Source organism: Chelon labrosus, assembly GCF_963514085.1.
Source record: "Chelon labrosus genome assembly, chromosome: 8".
Classification (NCBI taxonomy): domain Eukaryota; kingdom Metazoa; phylum Chordata; class Actinopteri; order Mugiliformes; family Mugilidae; genus Chelon; species Chelon labrosus.
In genome coordinates, this window is record NC_140358.1 from 19,545,099 (window position 1) to 19,557,976 (window position 12,878).

Here is a 12,878-nt window from a genome sequence, read left to right on the forward strand (position 1 = left end):
AATAAATATGTAAGAGGCCAATCTCCGCCTTTGGTGCAATTAGGGGCATCACAACCGATTCAATGAGAGGGTCTTCCATGTAAATAGGCAATGATAAGGCTGAGTTGAGACAGCAAAGGGCGAGAGACATAAGAACTGAGAGGCGGAAAGAGAGAGAGAGAGGGAGCACATTTGAACAGCTGGAACACGTTCCAGAGAACAGAATGATGATGATACAATATTTTCCAGTCAGGGGACACTCAGTGCACAGCGTGCCACAAAGTCACCTTTCTCCGTCTCCACCTCCCTCTTTTTTCCCCTCATGCAGAAATCCATTTACACCCTTTAACTCTGAGACGTATAAATATTTTTCAAAACACGCACACGTGCATTGTATATCTGTCTGATGGCCTGTGTTGTGAGCCACTTACTGTCAGAGGATGAATCACAACCGTATATTCTCACCCGACCAGTCAATGAATACACTCATCCCTTAAATCTTTCTCCCCCCCACACTTGCTGTCGTCTTCTCTTTTCCGCGTTTCATCCACGGGGGCCTTTATTCATCTCTTCCTCTCTTCTCTGCAACATCATCTGTAGCCTGTTTTGCTGCCCCTTTCTTTTTTTTTTTTTTTTTCATCCTCGGGGGATTTTATATGTTCTTTAATATTCTCTCAGTTCTCGCTGTCCTCCAGTATTCTCTCTGTTCCTCGCTCCTCTCCTCCCCTTTGCCGAGGTTTGGCACAATTTCTCCAAGAGCCCCTGACCGCTGGCCCCGTCTCCGAGCCTGGCCACCACCTCCTCCTTCTCATCTCGCTAGTCCCTCTGTCCATCACCCGTCGTCCTTCCTTTTCTTGTCACAGGATCACGTGTGCTGCAGCTTTTTCAGATGCCGTCTTTCGCAGATGATACTGCCGAGCACTTTGCCTCCCTGAATTATGCATCGAGATTACATAAAAAACCTCATGAAGCAACTGATCTATTTTTAATCCAACTCGTTTGCTTGTTAAACCTGCTTCTCTGTGATCTTTGTGTGTGTGTGTCTGTGTGTGTCTGTGTTTGCGCGTTTGTGCGTTTGTGTGTGTGCGTGTCTGCCGAAATGAACATGAGTGAGAAGACAGAGATTAAAAAGAAACACAGCCCAAGTCACACTATCTCCCTTGTTCTCCCCAAGTCTGTCAGTTGAATTCAATTCAGATAGGCTTTATTGGCATGGCATTTAATAAAGCCTTCCAATGCAGCTCGAAAACAGTAATTACGGCAATTATGATCAGAAAAGAAAATGCTTAAAATTATGGCAACACAAAGCTAAATACATCAATTTCAGCAGTTTCATTTTGTCTAAAATTACACCCTAACAAAGTTTAGAGGTGTTGTTAAAATGAGGGATGGTAGGAGAGTGATAGCAAATGTCTCTCTTTGTCTTTCTTCCTCCCTCTGTCTCTCCTGCTCAGTGTCTTGCTGCAAAGAAACCTGTTGACAAAGCAGTGGCTTTTGTGCACTTGTCACCAAGGAGTAAGTGTGCCACCTATTGGTCAACATTTCACAGACATCCGCAGAGGAAAGAAAAAAAGTGTGGGGGGGGGGGGGGGGGTAAAGGAAGGGGAAAAGAAAACTATTCAGGAAAAGCACACATGTGCACCGACCCTAAGCGACACATAAACACAATGGGCCGACACACACAATAAGCGAGCCATCGGGCTGTCTCGCGTGTTCTTGGGGATGACCTAGATTGAGAGCGCCGTCACAATAGACTCGCAATTGCTTACTGTCTCCAGCTGATTCAATAGGCAATCTTTTTATCGACTTCTCCCCGTGATACCATCTTTGCGTGTGCGTGCACCTGCTTGTGTGCGTGGATGCATGTCTGCGTTATCTCCGAGGAAGGACGGGCAGAGATAAGAAGAAGAGGAGGAAGAAAAAAGGGGAATTAACAAGAAAAGAAGGGGAGGAATGAAGGTCAGTGCGATGAAAGAGGACGGGGCAAGAGGTGGATATAAGAGAAGAGAGAGACAGAGGGAGAACTGTAGTCTCTGCCTCTCTCTCTGCCTCTCTTTCTCTTGCTCTGTCTCTTGTTTTCAATGCCAGCCCCCCCATTGAAAAATGAAAAAAAAAAGAGCTGACAGTGGAGGCCGAGCAGTAGCCAAGGTGTCAGCGCTTTCCTTTGACCAGGAGCGAGGGAGAGGAGAAGGAGGGAAAGAGACGAAAAATAAAAAGGAGGAAACAAAGAAACCGAGCGAGGGGTAGAGAGATGGGACATCGAGGGTGAGAATGAGACTGCCCCGACAGCAAATCCTAAAGCTGCATGCCCTTCTTCTGCAACTTTTACACCCATCCTCGTGTGTGCAAACCCTGGGCAAGTGGAGATAGAATTTGACAGGAATGAAATTGATTCCCGGGCTTCACATGCAGGTGTTGTAAGGCTTGTGTGGTGGGGGATAAGGCCACGGCTGAGAACCGTGCATAATGTACACAATCACACATCCACGCTATGTGTATCATCAAAGGCTGCAGCACATATAGAAGATATGCAGGTGCTTTGTGTCTTCACAATGACAATGATCTAAAATATTCACACAGAGATTGTTCAAAAGTAATAGAAAACATTCATTCACAACAAACAAGAACATACCTGCCATCGAAAAAGATCTTTGTTTTCATATAGCATGGGAACAAACAGCTTTCTTAGTGTTCGGTTTTTCCTTTCTCCTGTTTTTTTGTTGTTGTTTTTTTGGGTGGGGGGACTTGGCAGGAGGCTAAGGAAGGAAAAGAAGTGAGGGAGAGTAAAGAGCTGACAAAGTGAAGAGCGAACACACTCGAACAGTCTTATACCACCGGCGCACAATAACACAACAGAGGACAAAAGAAGAGGAGAGGGGAAAGGAGAGTCATGGAGCGTTCTCTTCAGAAAGAAATCTGTCACTTGTTCTCTACAAGATGGTGTAAAGGCTTCCAAATAAAAGCGCAAGACGCCGTCATGCTGAAAGACGGCTGCGAGGTTGAGGTGAAGGGAAAAACAGAGGCGTTTTTATGGTTTTTAATTGCATGTTTTGTAAGGCTTGACTCTGTTTTTGTGCTTTAGGTTACCTGCCACTTTGACAATGATAGTGATTGATAAGCACTAATGCTAGTATAAAGGCAACATTCTGTAAAAGCTACAGGATTTGCCGCATAAATGACAGATCAGACTTGAGAGGGCTGGTCCCTCGTACTTCTTCTGCTTGATGAGCTTTCAAGAGGTTTTTATTTTTTTTTTTCTCCTTCTCTTTAGACTTGTAGAAAATCTTACATTGAAGTCATATGTCCTCACCGCCATCCATCTCCCTACCCCTCCCCCTCCCCCTCCCCGCATCCTCTCTCTCCATCTCTCTGTGTGCAGCGATCAACTTGCTGGGTTTGACGTGGCAGCTGAAGCCATCCGACGGCCCGGTGCTAAACAACGGACTGGGAGCTGGCCTGCCTGTCAATAGTGATGTGGCCACACTGCCCTCTGGAGGCAGAGGTATGAACTACACGTACACACACACAAACTGGTGATTCTGTCTTTGAAAGGACTTTCCGTTGACATAATGCAACCCCAAGCACCTGAAATAAGTGCCTAACTGCAACACTAATCATAACCTAATGTTAGACAGGTTTTAACCCCCAAAATCTCTGAGTCCCTAAAAGGACGGCATGACCCCACAACGTCAGCATTCCACGAGAGTTTGGACCCCACACATCATAAAAACAAGAACACACACATACACACACATACACCACGTTTTGATGTACAATGTAGCCTGCCTGCCTGTAGCAGCACAAATTACATTTTTTTTAAAAAATCTTCCTAGCAACAGATCCCGCTAAAATCCCCAAATTAACTATAAATAGATGCTAACAAGTAGCCAATGCCTGGTTTATTTCTCTGTGCCACAGAGCTCTATTGTTGTCTAAATACTGTGAAACATTAATGAGCCACACTGTGTACTCCGTGACACGTTCCTTCATTATGATGAGCATGTAGTTTAATTTGACCATCCCGCTTCTAATAATAAGCATGCTAAATGTGTATTAATCCAAAGCCTTAAGGACTTCCCGGCAAACTCACTACTTACTTCTAAAATGAAGCTTTGAGCAATTCTTGACAGTTTATGTCTTCCCTGGGAACAAATTGGTTTGAGGCTGAACGCAGCAGACGGGGTACAAAAGTCAAAAAGTTTTGAAGGACAGACCTCCAGATTGGAAGAAATTTCACAATACCGCAAGCCTTAATGGCTTCTAAATGCTGCGTCTGCTGTATGAAATACTAAATACTAAAACAGTCCAATAGATTTTTTTTGGAACCCAAACAGGCTCTCTCAACTAAAATATTTATGACGCAGTACTTGCTGTGCTATCAGTATGTGCTGTTTAACCACTCCGCTGAGTTGTGTCGAGCTAGGTTTATCGTTTCAGTCAGCACAGACGTAAAACTCCTCTCACTCACCTCCCCCCTCTCTCTCTTTTAAGGCCCCCGTGTGGTTTTCTATCTATTCTTCTTTCACTCTCTCGATCTCGCTCTGTAACACACACAGCGTGTACTATAGGTACGTGTGGGCTGCTGCTCTGTGTCTGTATTCTGTATTAATGAGAGGACTGTTGTGTTGTGTTCCCCAGCCGTCAGGCCAGATGCTGCTGTTGTTCTTCTCATTGTTACTTTTATTTCTTCGCTACTCTGCACACAGACACACACACACACACACACACACACACTCTCTCTCTCACTCAGTCTTTTTCTGTCTGGGCCCCGGCACTCTGCTGTTAGATGACTGACCTGATTGCAGGATGCTGTGTGTGGATGTGTGCGTGCCTGTCTGCTGTGTCTGCTCGGAAATCTCTGCTCTGCAGTTCCATCAGCCCTCAACCATTTCAGCCCTGACAAACAAAGTCAACTGTCTTGGAGGCTTTGACACAAAGGCAGTATTTAGCATCCTGCCACCAAATGTACCTGCAACAACACCCATTTCAACACATTGTCTGAACAAACAGTTCGCACACCTAACGCCGCTCATCCTCTTCTATTCAGCGGCCGTGAATTTTTTCAGAGCAGATTATTCAAAAGCAAACTGTGGCGATTAACTATTGACTCCCCCAATCAATGCCTTTAATCACAGATTATGCAGTTTCTTTTCCCCTTGCTCCAGGGCCATGGGCAGGCCGGAACAGCAGCATAGACACGGGCAACATTGATGTCGGGAGGCGGGTGACCCAAGAAGTCCCCCCGGGAGTGTTTTGGAGATCCCTGCTCCACCTCAGCCAACCCCAGTTCCTCAAGTTCAACATCTCCCTCGGCAAGGACGCCCTGTTCGGCGTGTACATTCGCAAGGGTCTGCCTCCCTCGCACGCACAGGTACAATCCGCATGTCTGGACTGAACACCTTTGGGTTTCTTATCCTTTTATTCATTATGAAAGCTTCTTAATGAATGAACAATCTTCAAATTAATCAACTACAATTGAGAACACATAATAAAAAAAAAAAACTTCATGGGACATCTTAAAATTCATTTGTGATTCATTATAATAGTTGTTTGAAAAAAACTCATTTAGACTAAGATTTGCACTTAATTAAATTTCACAGTAATGTAACTTTTATTGCCGCTTATTAATTAGAAACTACTCAATTAACAATGGATTTGATTTGCAGGATGGGATAATTGCATCCAGATAACTGTTGCGCTCTCTGACCTGCCTTAAGCTTAAAAGACCATACAGCTGCGGTTACTGTGCTACAGAAATTAAAAACACTTACTGGAAAAATTTCTGAAAATCCAAAGAAAATGGCAAACCACGTGGCACACTCTTTGGCATTCTTCATGCTTCACTGGCGGTTTGTCAGCCGTACTTTCTTCCCCCAGCCTTTAAGCTTCAATCATACACAACTGCGGGTCATTTCCCATAGCCTAAAAAGTACCAGCGCAGCACTCCGTAGTGGCATCATAGATTTTATTCCGGGCGCTGTCACTTCCATTGAACTTTCTCTCACACCTTCTTCTCCGCAGTATGACTACATGGAGCGGCTCGACGGGAAGGAGAAGTGGAGCGTGGTGGAGTCTCCGCGGGAGAGGAGGAGCATCCAAACTGTGGTCCTCAATGAGGCGGTGTTTGTCCAGTACCTGGACGCCGGTGCCTGGCACTTGGCTTTCTACAACGACGGTCGGGAGAGGGAGACGGTTTCCTTCAGCACAAATGTCATGGGTGAGGCAGAGTCAGCATTTGTTCTTGCGGGAGGTGGAGGGAGGGCGGTGCAGCAATGATAGGCAGCTCAAATGAGATTTAACACCAGAATATATATATATAGCGGTTGCAGAAAGAGAAAATGGAACTTTAGCTACTAATATATGGACGCTAGTAGTCCACGAATAATCAGAATAACAGCAGAATCTGAATAAAACTGCCACATGTAACCGCCTCAATCAGAAGAGACTGAGCCAATCTGGCCTGAGTAGAAGGAATTTATCAATTTGATCAGATCAGTCCAAAAATAACCCACTTGATCCAGTTATTTTTCTCAGGTTGGAATAAATACATTCTTTCTGTGCGTTCTGCATTTGCCCCACGTGGAGTAATCACCAGGGGAGTTACCAGGATGGACAGAAGCATTGGTGAACATGGCAAACACCAGGTTTATGCTTAAAAGATGATCAATGTGGGCAGCACTGCTGAAAACATAAGTCTGTTTGGTCATCTTCTTTTATTAAATAAATTCAGTGTTGCCAATAGACCGGGGGACTTCTTCCTGTTTAGTTACATTTCCAGCAGATTTAACGCTCCACCGCAGGTACAACCACTTTGCGATTGTCAAAAAAAGTTCTGCTCTGATTGATGTTGCGGGGCATGAATATCTTATCGGGCGATTTTATTCGGCATCCGTATAAACAGCCGCGGTAAGATTTGTGCTTGCCAAAACACAGTTGGACCAACCATGTCCTGAAGTACTGTGTGCGTTCAAAAACAAAATCCTTTTTTTTTTTGTTTTTTTAACATAATCACTTCCGTCGCGTGTGCGCTCGTGTGTGAAGAGGATAAAGTCACGGCACCAGAACATATACAAATAAACCAGCGCCACAAGCCTGTAAACTGAACGATTTCAGGGCCCGAAAACAGCGTCCCAGAACATTTCAGTTGTGGTGGAGTGTGGGAACAAGGGGGGATGAATAGAAAGAGTCAAGCAGAGTGAAAGGATCCTTCACTGTCAATATCTGGGGGTAGAGCTTTCAGCGGTGGTGGTAGCTGGAGAGGCAGAGGCGGCCAGGGCAGAATTAGAGTGAGTGGCGAGAGGGGGAGTTTGAGGAAAGATTTAATGGTCGGGGCAAAGCCAGAATGGAATGAAGTGGAGTGAAGCACGGGAGGAGGAGGAGTTGCAGAGAGGAGTGAAAGAGAGAGAGTGGCATTAGGGTAAGAGGGAGACAAGGGGCTTAGATTTTGGGGGGTAAATGGCTGAAGACAGAGCAAGAGAGGGGAGTGTTGGGTGAGTAATGCTTTGTGTAAGAAGAGTGGAAATTGGGGGGGAAAAAAAAAACATGAAGGAAGGAGGAAGAGACGGATAAAAGTCCAAAATGAGTCCTTATGATTAGCATCGACCCGATTTCTTCCCACCAAACCGGTCTCCTTCTGGTAAGTGGGTTAAGAGGCACTAAAAGGTGGCTAGAGCAGCTGAAGCCGTGCGAGCGCGCGGCCAGAAACACACTCAGAGAGTCCAGCTAAAATCTGCCGAGCTCCGCCGAGCAGCCACACCTGGATGAAGTATTAATGACCTCGGCGGGGCCAGGCAAGAGCGAGGAGTAAACAAGGAGAAGAACGCCCGGAGGAGGACGGAGGCGTTCGAGAATGTTGATGTAAAGTGTGAGAGGGCTATTTTCTTTTGTCTGTCTTCTGGTGCAGTGTGTCGCGCATTGGTGGATGGGTAATGGGATACTGTCTTGAGAAATGGTCGATTCAAAGTGCGTTCTCCCCCAAACAATGAAAAGGGAATCGTGGAATCTAGGAGTCGGGCGTTTGCTTTTGATGTCTCTGTGACAGTGAGACCCTGAACTTGAATTTGTCGCATCTTAAAGAATGAATGGTGCCAACGATTTAACAGAAAGCTTTGATGCTTACCATCAAACTCTCTCACCCCTCCCTTCTTTCTCTCTCTCTCTCTCTCTCTCTCACTTCATCTTCTTCACAGATTCAGTGCAAGAGTGCCCGCGCAATTGCCATGGCAACGGAGAGTGTAATTCTGGTGTGTGCCACTGCTTCCCGGGATTCCATGGCATGGACTGCTCCAAAGGTATTAGCTGTTTACAAATGTGATTCTTCCCTCAGAAGATGAAGGATGGGAATATAAAAAATAGAAAAATAAATAAAAAATTTAAATCAGCCGCCGCCTAATTAGACGAGCAGACACATTTCAGCTCCGTGCGGGAAAAGCAGGGAGGATTAAGAGCAGCAAGATGGCGCATGGCCTTAGGTGGAGCCGAGACAAGACGACTGATGATGAATGGCAGCTCCCCAAGCTAACGACTCCCTGGCTCTGTGCTCACCTGGGATAGACAGCTTTGATGAATAGTTTAGTTACCTCTGCCTGTAATTACTCTTTATGTCATTGGCACTCTCTAGCCCCTTAACCACTCTATTCACCCTCCTGCAAGGCGGTGTGTGGATGCGCGCGGGTGGGCAGCGTGGCGTTTCGCTGCTTTGAGAACCTCTGAAAAAGCCCGTTAATTGTTTTTTTTTCTTTTCTTTTCTTATGCACAGGGTTTAATCTCTACCTCCCTCCTTCTTTTTCCTCTGCCCCTCCAGCGGCGTGCCCGGTGCTGTGCAGCGGCAACGGCCAATACGACAAGGGCTCCTGTGTGTGTTACAGCGGCTGGAAAGGCCCCGAGTGTGACGTCCCCGTCACGCAGTGCATAGACCCTCTCTGCAGCGGCCACGGCACCTGCACCGATGGAAACTGCATGTGCTCCATTGGCTACAAAGGGCAGAACTGCGCAGAGGGTGAGAGCAGGAGGGTTAATGTTTTCAGTTATCATCTGGGGTGTTTGGTGGTTTAATGTGCGTCAGCTGTTTTTTATTTATTTTGTTTTTTTCTCCTCCTGGGCGTGTGGGTTTCGGAGTGTCAGAGTGGGTATTTTTTGAAAGAAACATGAATGCTTGCAGCACTACAAACACTTTTCACACATTCACACGTTCAGACGGCTCATCGTGGCATAATCTTACGCTGAGCGAGTGTCCGTTTCCTCCATATATACAGATGAAGCATGATACTGCAGCCGAACGCATGAGAGATGGTATTAAGGGTTGAAATCGCTGCTGTTGATCCTTGTTAAGAAGGATCGGCACGCCATATTCTCAGTCACCAGGAAGAAAGAGAGAAAACGATGGATGAGGAGGAGGCGGGAGGGGGGAGGAGGGAGCGGGGTGAATATGTATGAGGAAAGAGAGAATTGGAAAAGGAGAGAGAAAATCAGCGTGCCAAGGGTGGCGATGAGGGAGAGAAAGACGACAAAGGCAAGAAAAGAGAAGAGTGACAGAAGAAGTCAAAACACAGGGCCCTGAGAACAAGGTCAGCATTTTCTCTCCTGCGCCTCATTTTTTTCCCTCCATCTCCTTCTCATCCAATTTTTCCCCCCCTTCTCCTCTTGGTCTCAAATCTGATATTCATCACAGCCGAGTCCCTCAAACAATTTACCTGAAGTGCCCGAGACATGAAAATCGATAACTGTGATCCGCCATTTCTGCCAGGCAAACAGAAATGGAGGGCCGGGGTTATGTGCGAGCGTGCGCTTTTGTTAATATATGTGTGTGTGTGTGAGGGTGGGATGGGGGCGGGGGGGGTCAATCATGCCTGAGGTGGCGGTGGAGGAGAGAGAGCGAGAGAGAGAGAGAGCGGGTGTCTCACACTAGAGGACAGGAAGAGAGAGAGAGGGTGTGAGTGACCGAGGCAGAGCAATGAGAGGAGGCCTGAGGAGGGGGTGGGTGGGCGCTTTGCCGGGAGGAGGTAATTTGTCAAATTGGTTTTCACTCACTGCTCGGACTCAGAGCTGCCTGTCAACTTGGCAGACTGACAGTGTCAGATTCTCCCCCACGTACTGACACATGCGCACACACACACACACACACACACACACACAAATGCATCCGCACGCTCATGCACACAGGCAAACGCTCACACCAAATGATGTGTCAACGGAGCCCGCTGCTCTTTGAAGAGTGGGACACATTCACCGGCATGCCCCAATTATACTTAGCTATTCATTATTCCTTGCTTTAATTGCTTTAGTAATATTTTCTTTTATTTCATTATCTTTTTGTGTACACAAAGAATGAAAATGTCTCTTGCGTTTAAAAAAAGAAAAATATATATTTAATTTGTTTCAACCATCAGCTTTGATTGGACTTTTTCAAGCCCGTGTTCATTTAGTTAATTTGTTTTTCTGATTGTTTATTTCGTTTTGTGTTTTTTCCACATCGGTGTATATCTCCGCTTTAATGCAGTGGACTGCCTGGATCCGACGTGTTCCAACAACGGCATCTGCGTGAATGGGGAGTGCCACTGCAAGCCAGGCTGGGGAGGGCTCCACTGCGAGCTGCCCAGGGCCCAGTGCCCGGACCAGTGCCACGGCCACGGCGCCTTCATACCAGACACTGGGCTGTGCAGCTGCGACCCCAACTGGATGGGACCCGACTGCTCCATGGGTGAGTGTGACTGTTCAATTCAGGTTGAGCGTCAAACGCGCTGAAAACTGAGTTAAAGATACAGTTCGGGTTGTCGAAGTTTTGGAGTGAAACGCCCACTGACAAACCCCATCCCCCGAACATATTTTTTGGTTCCAGGCTACATGGCTAATTAGTTTGTCAATTTAGTTCAAACTGTTCTGGTTTTCAAACTGCGCTTGGATAGAACCTAGAAAACCACAAAAATTACAACATGTTCACAAATGGGACAGAACAACTGTTGTGTTATTAAAGCCAAATTGGAACATGCAGTAACAAAAAAAAAAAAAAATGTGGCAAGTTTTTACTGTCAAGCTGACATAAAACCATCCCTCTCGGTAGACTGTCGGTGACAGTGTGGTTGTGACAGCTTTTTATGACTATCAGGGTAGCGCTGAAAAAACCAAAATGGGCATTGCGCTTGTATTTATATAGGACATTTCATTACTGTAGGCTTTACACGACAGGAGCAAGATGGAATCAATAATGTATGAGAAAATGCTGCAAGAAGCAAAGAAAGGAAGAAAAGAATTTGGAACTTTTAAGAAAAACAACCCACAATAACAAACGCCCACGCCCGGCCCACGGACGCGAAACAAATGCGGACCCACACACAGAGCAATCAATCATAAGCTGTTTATAACCTTTAAACATCACAGCTGTGACAGATCTCAGGTCTGCATGCAGTTTGTCATAGGGAGTAAATGCCTCTTCAACAGATCTGGCTCTTCTTATGGGTATACTTAGAAGACTGCATGATGACCTGTGACGTGTGACTGGGCTGGAATCAGCGAGTCAGGAATGCACCAGAGAGCCGAACTATCATGGGCTTTATAGATTATTATTAGAATTTTTACAGTGATTACGTATTGCCCTGGGAGCCAATTAAAGGGGACATATTATGCAAAATCCACTTCTTTATTGTTTTCGAACATAATGATGTGTCCCCAGTGTGTCTGGAGACCCGCAAAATGCGAGAAAAGACCACATCCTCGTTTCTTTCCTCTCTCCGTCGATCAAAAGGAGCGTGCCTTCAAGTTTGCGGCCTCCCAGGACGTCGTAAGGGGATAAGCACCACACCCACGGCATGGTTCAAACACGCGCCGCTGAACTCTTGCCGTTTTCTTTACCAGCCGTTTTCCCCAGAGCATCCACGGGCATTTATCAATATGAAGTAGACAAATACGTCCTGTTTACTTGTTAGCGCGAACTTGACTTGAGTTTGACTCTGAAGTACAAACGGGAGGACGCAGTACGGTCATTCTGTAACTGGAACAGTGATGCCTGTGTGATGCATTCTGGGATACCTCGCTATACTAAGTCCACACAAGTGACCTCCCGATGTGTCCTCGATGAAACGGGCGGGGCAAGTGCATTATTTGAACTATTTCTCAAGTACAGACAAGAATGGATACTGATAAAAGCCCTTTATCAAAGTGGAAAGGGGTGCAGTCGTTAGCTCATTTACTGTATACTTTAGGCTACAGGACTGAAACCATTGGTAGACAGGATAGGATTTTAGAATAGGATAAATAATGAAAGAGCAATTTAAAGTCTTTCTCAAACTCAGTGAGCGCATGACTGTGGGATTCCTGGCTGCACCCCAGGTTGTGAAGCAAGAATATTTCTTGTAAAAAAGTAGTAGTAAAGTAGCAATATTTATGTTTAAATGCCTTTTAAAATTACATTCTGAACTTCCACAATTCTTTAACTCAATAAAAATAAAGCTGTTGAGCCTCCGCTGCAGCAGAGACGACAGCCTTCCTCGTACCTGCCTGAGAACGCTACACATCTCACGAGCTCCAACCGAAGCGCCCGCATTTGTTATGTGAGAGGCGACGCTTAACTTTAATAAGGATAGCATTGTTTCACGCTGCAGGATCACTCCGCAAGTACATGCTACGTTCCCCACACCCCGGGGGGTCCTGAGCACACGAGCGGGGAGGGGATTGTCACATCTCGCTACATGCGCCGCCGCTGCCTGCAACGCCTGAGCCTCCCAGCCGGTGTCTGGAATGGCTGCTCGGGAAATGAACCCTGTCGTAACAATACTAAACTCACTGATTTTAATTAAAGGTGCATGATGGAGAATTGTATTTTGCATAATGTGGATTGGATTGTTTTACAGCTTGAGGTATCTTTTTTTGCCAATTGCCAAGATTGCTAATTTGCGCTTTCGCAC

The 12,878-nt window shown here is 46.0% G+C and overlaps 1 protein-coding gene across 1 annotated transcript in view; it reads left to right on the plus strand.

Moving 5' to 3' along the window:
- Nucleotides 1-12,878, plus strand: part of tenm2a (teneurin transmembrane protein 2a) — a gene marked incomplete at its 5' end in the record, with an annotated part of 148,820 nt that overhangs the window by 112,070 nt on the left and 23,872 nt on the right. Inside the window, 6 exons of the mRNA XM_084550254.1 lie at nucleotides 3,359-3,481; nucleotides 5,145-5,350; nucleotides 6,001-6,196; nucleotides 8,169-8,270; nucleotides 8,783-8,977; nucleotides 10,478-10,678. Of these exons, the coding sequence (XP_084406380.1) occupies nucleotides 3,359-3,481; nucleotides 5,145-5,350; nucleotides 6,001-6,196; nucleotides 8,169-8,270; nucleotides 8,783-8,977; nucleotides 10,478-10,678 (1,023 nt within the window). The remainder of the gene's footprint in view (nucleotides 1-3,358; nucleotides 3,482-5,144; nucleotides 5,351-6,000; nucleotides 6,197-8,168; nucleotides 8,271-8,782; nucleotides 8,978-10,477; nucleotides 10,679-12,878) is intronic.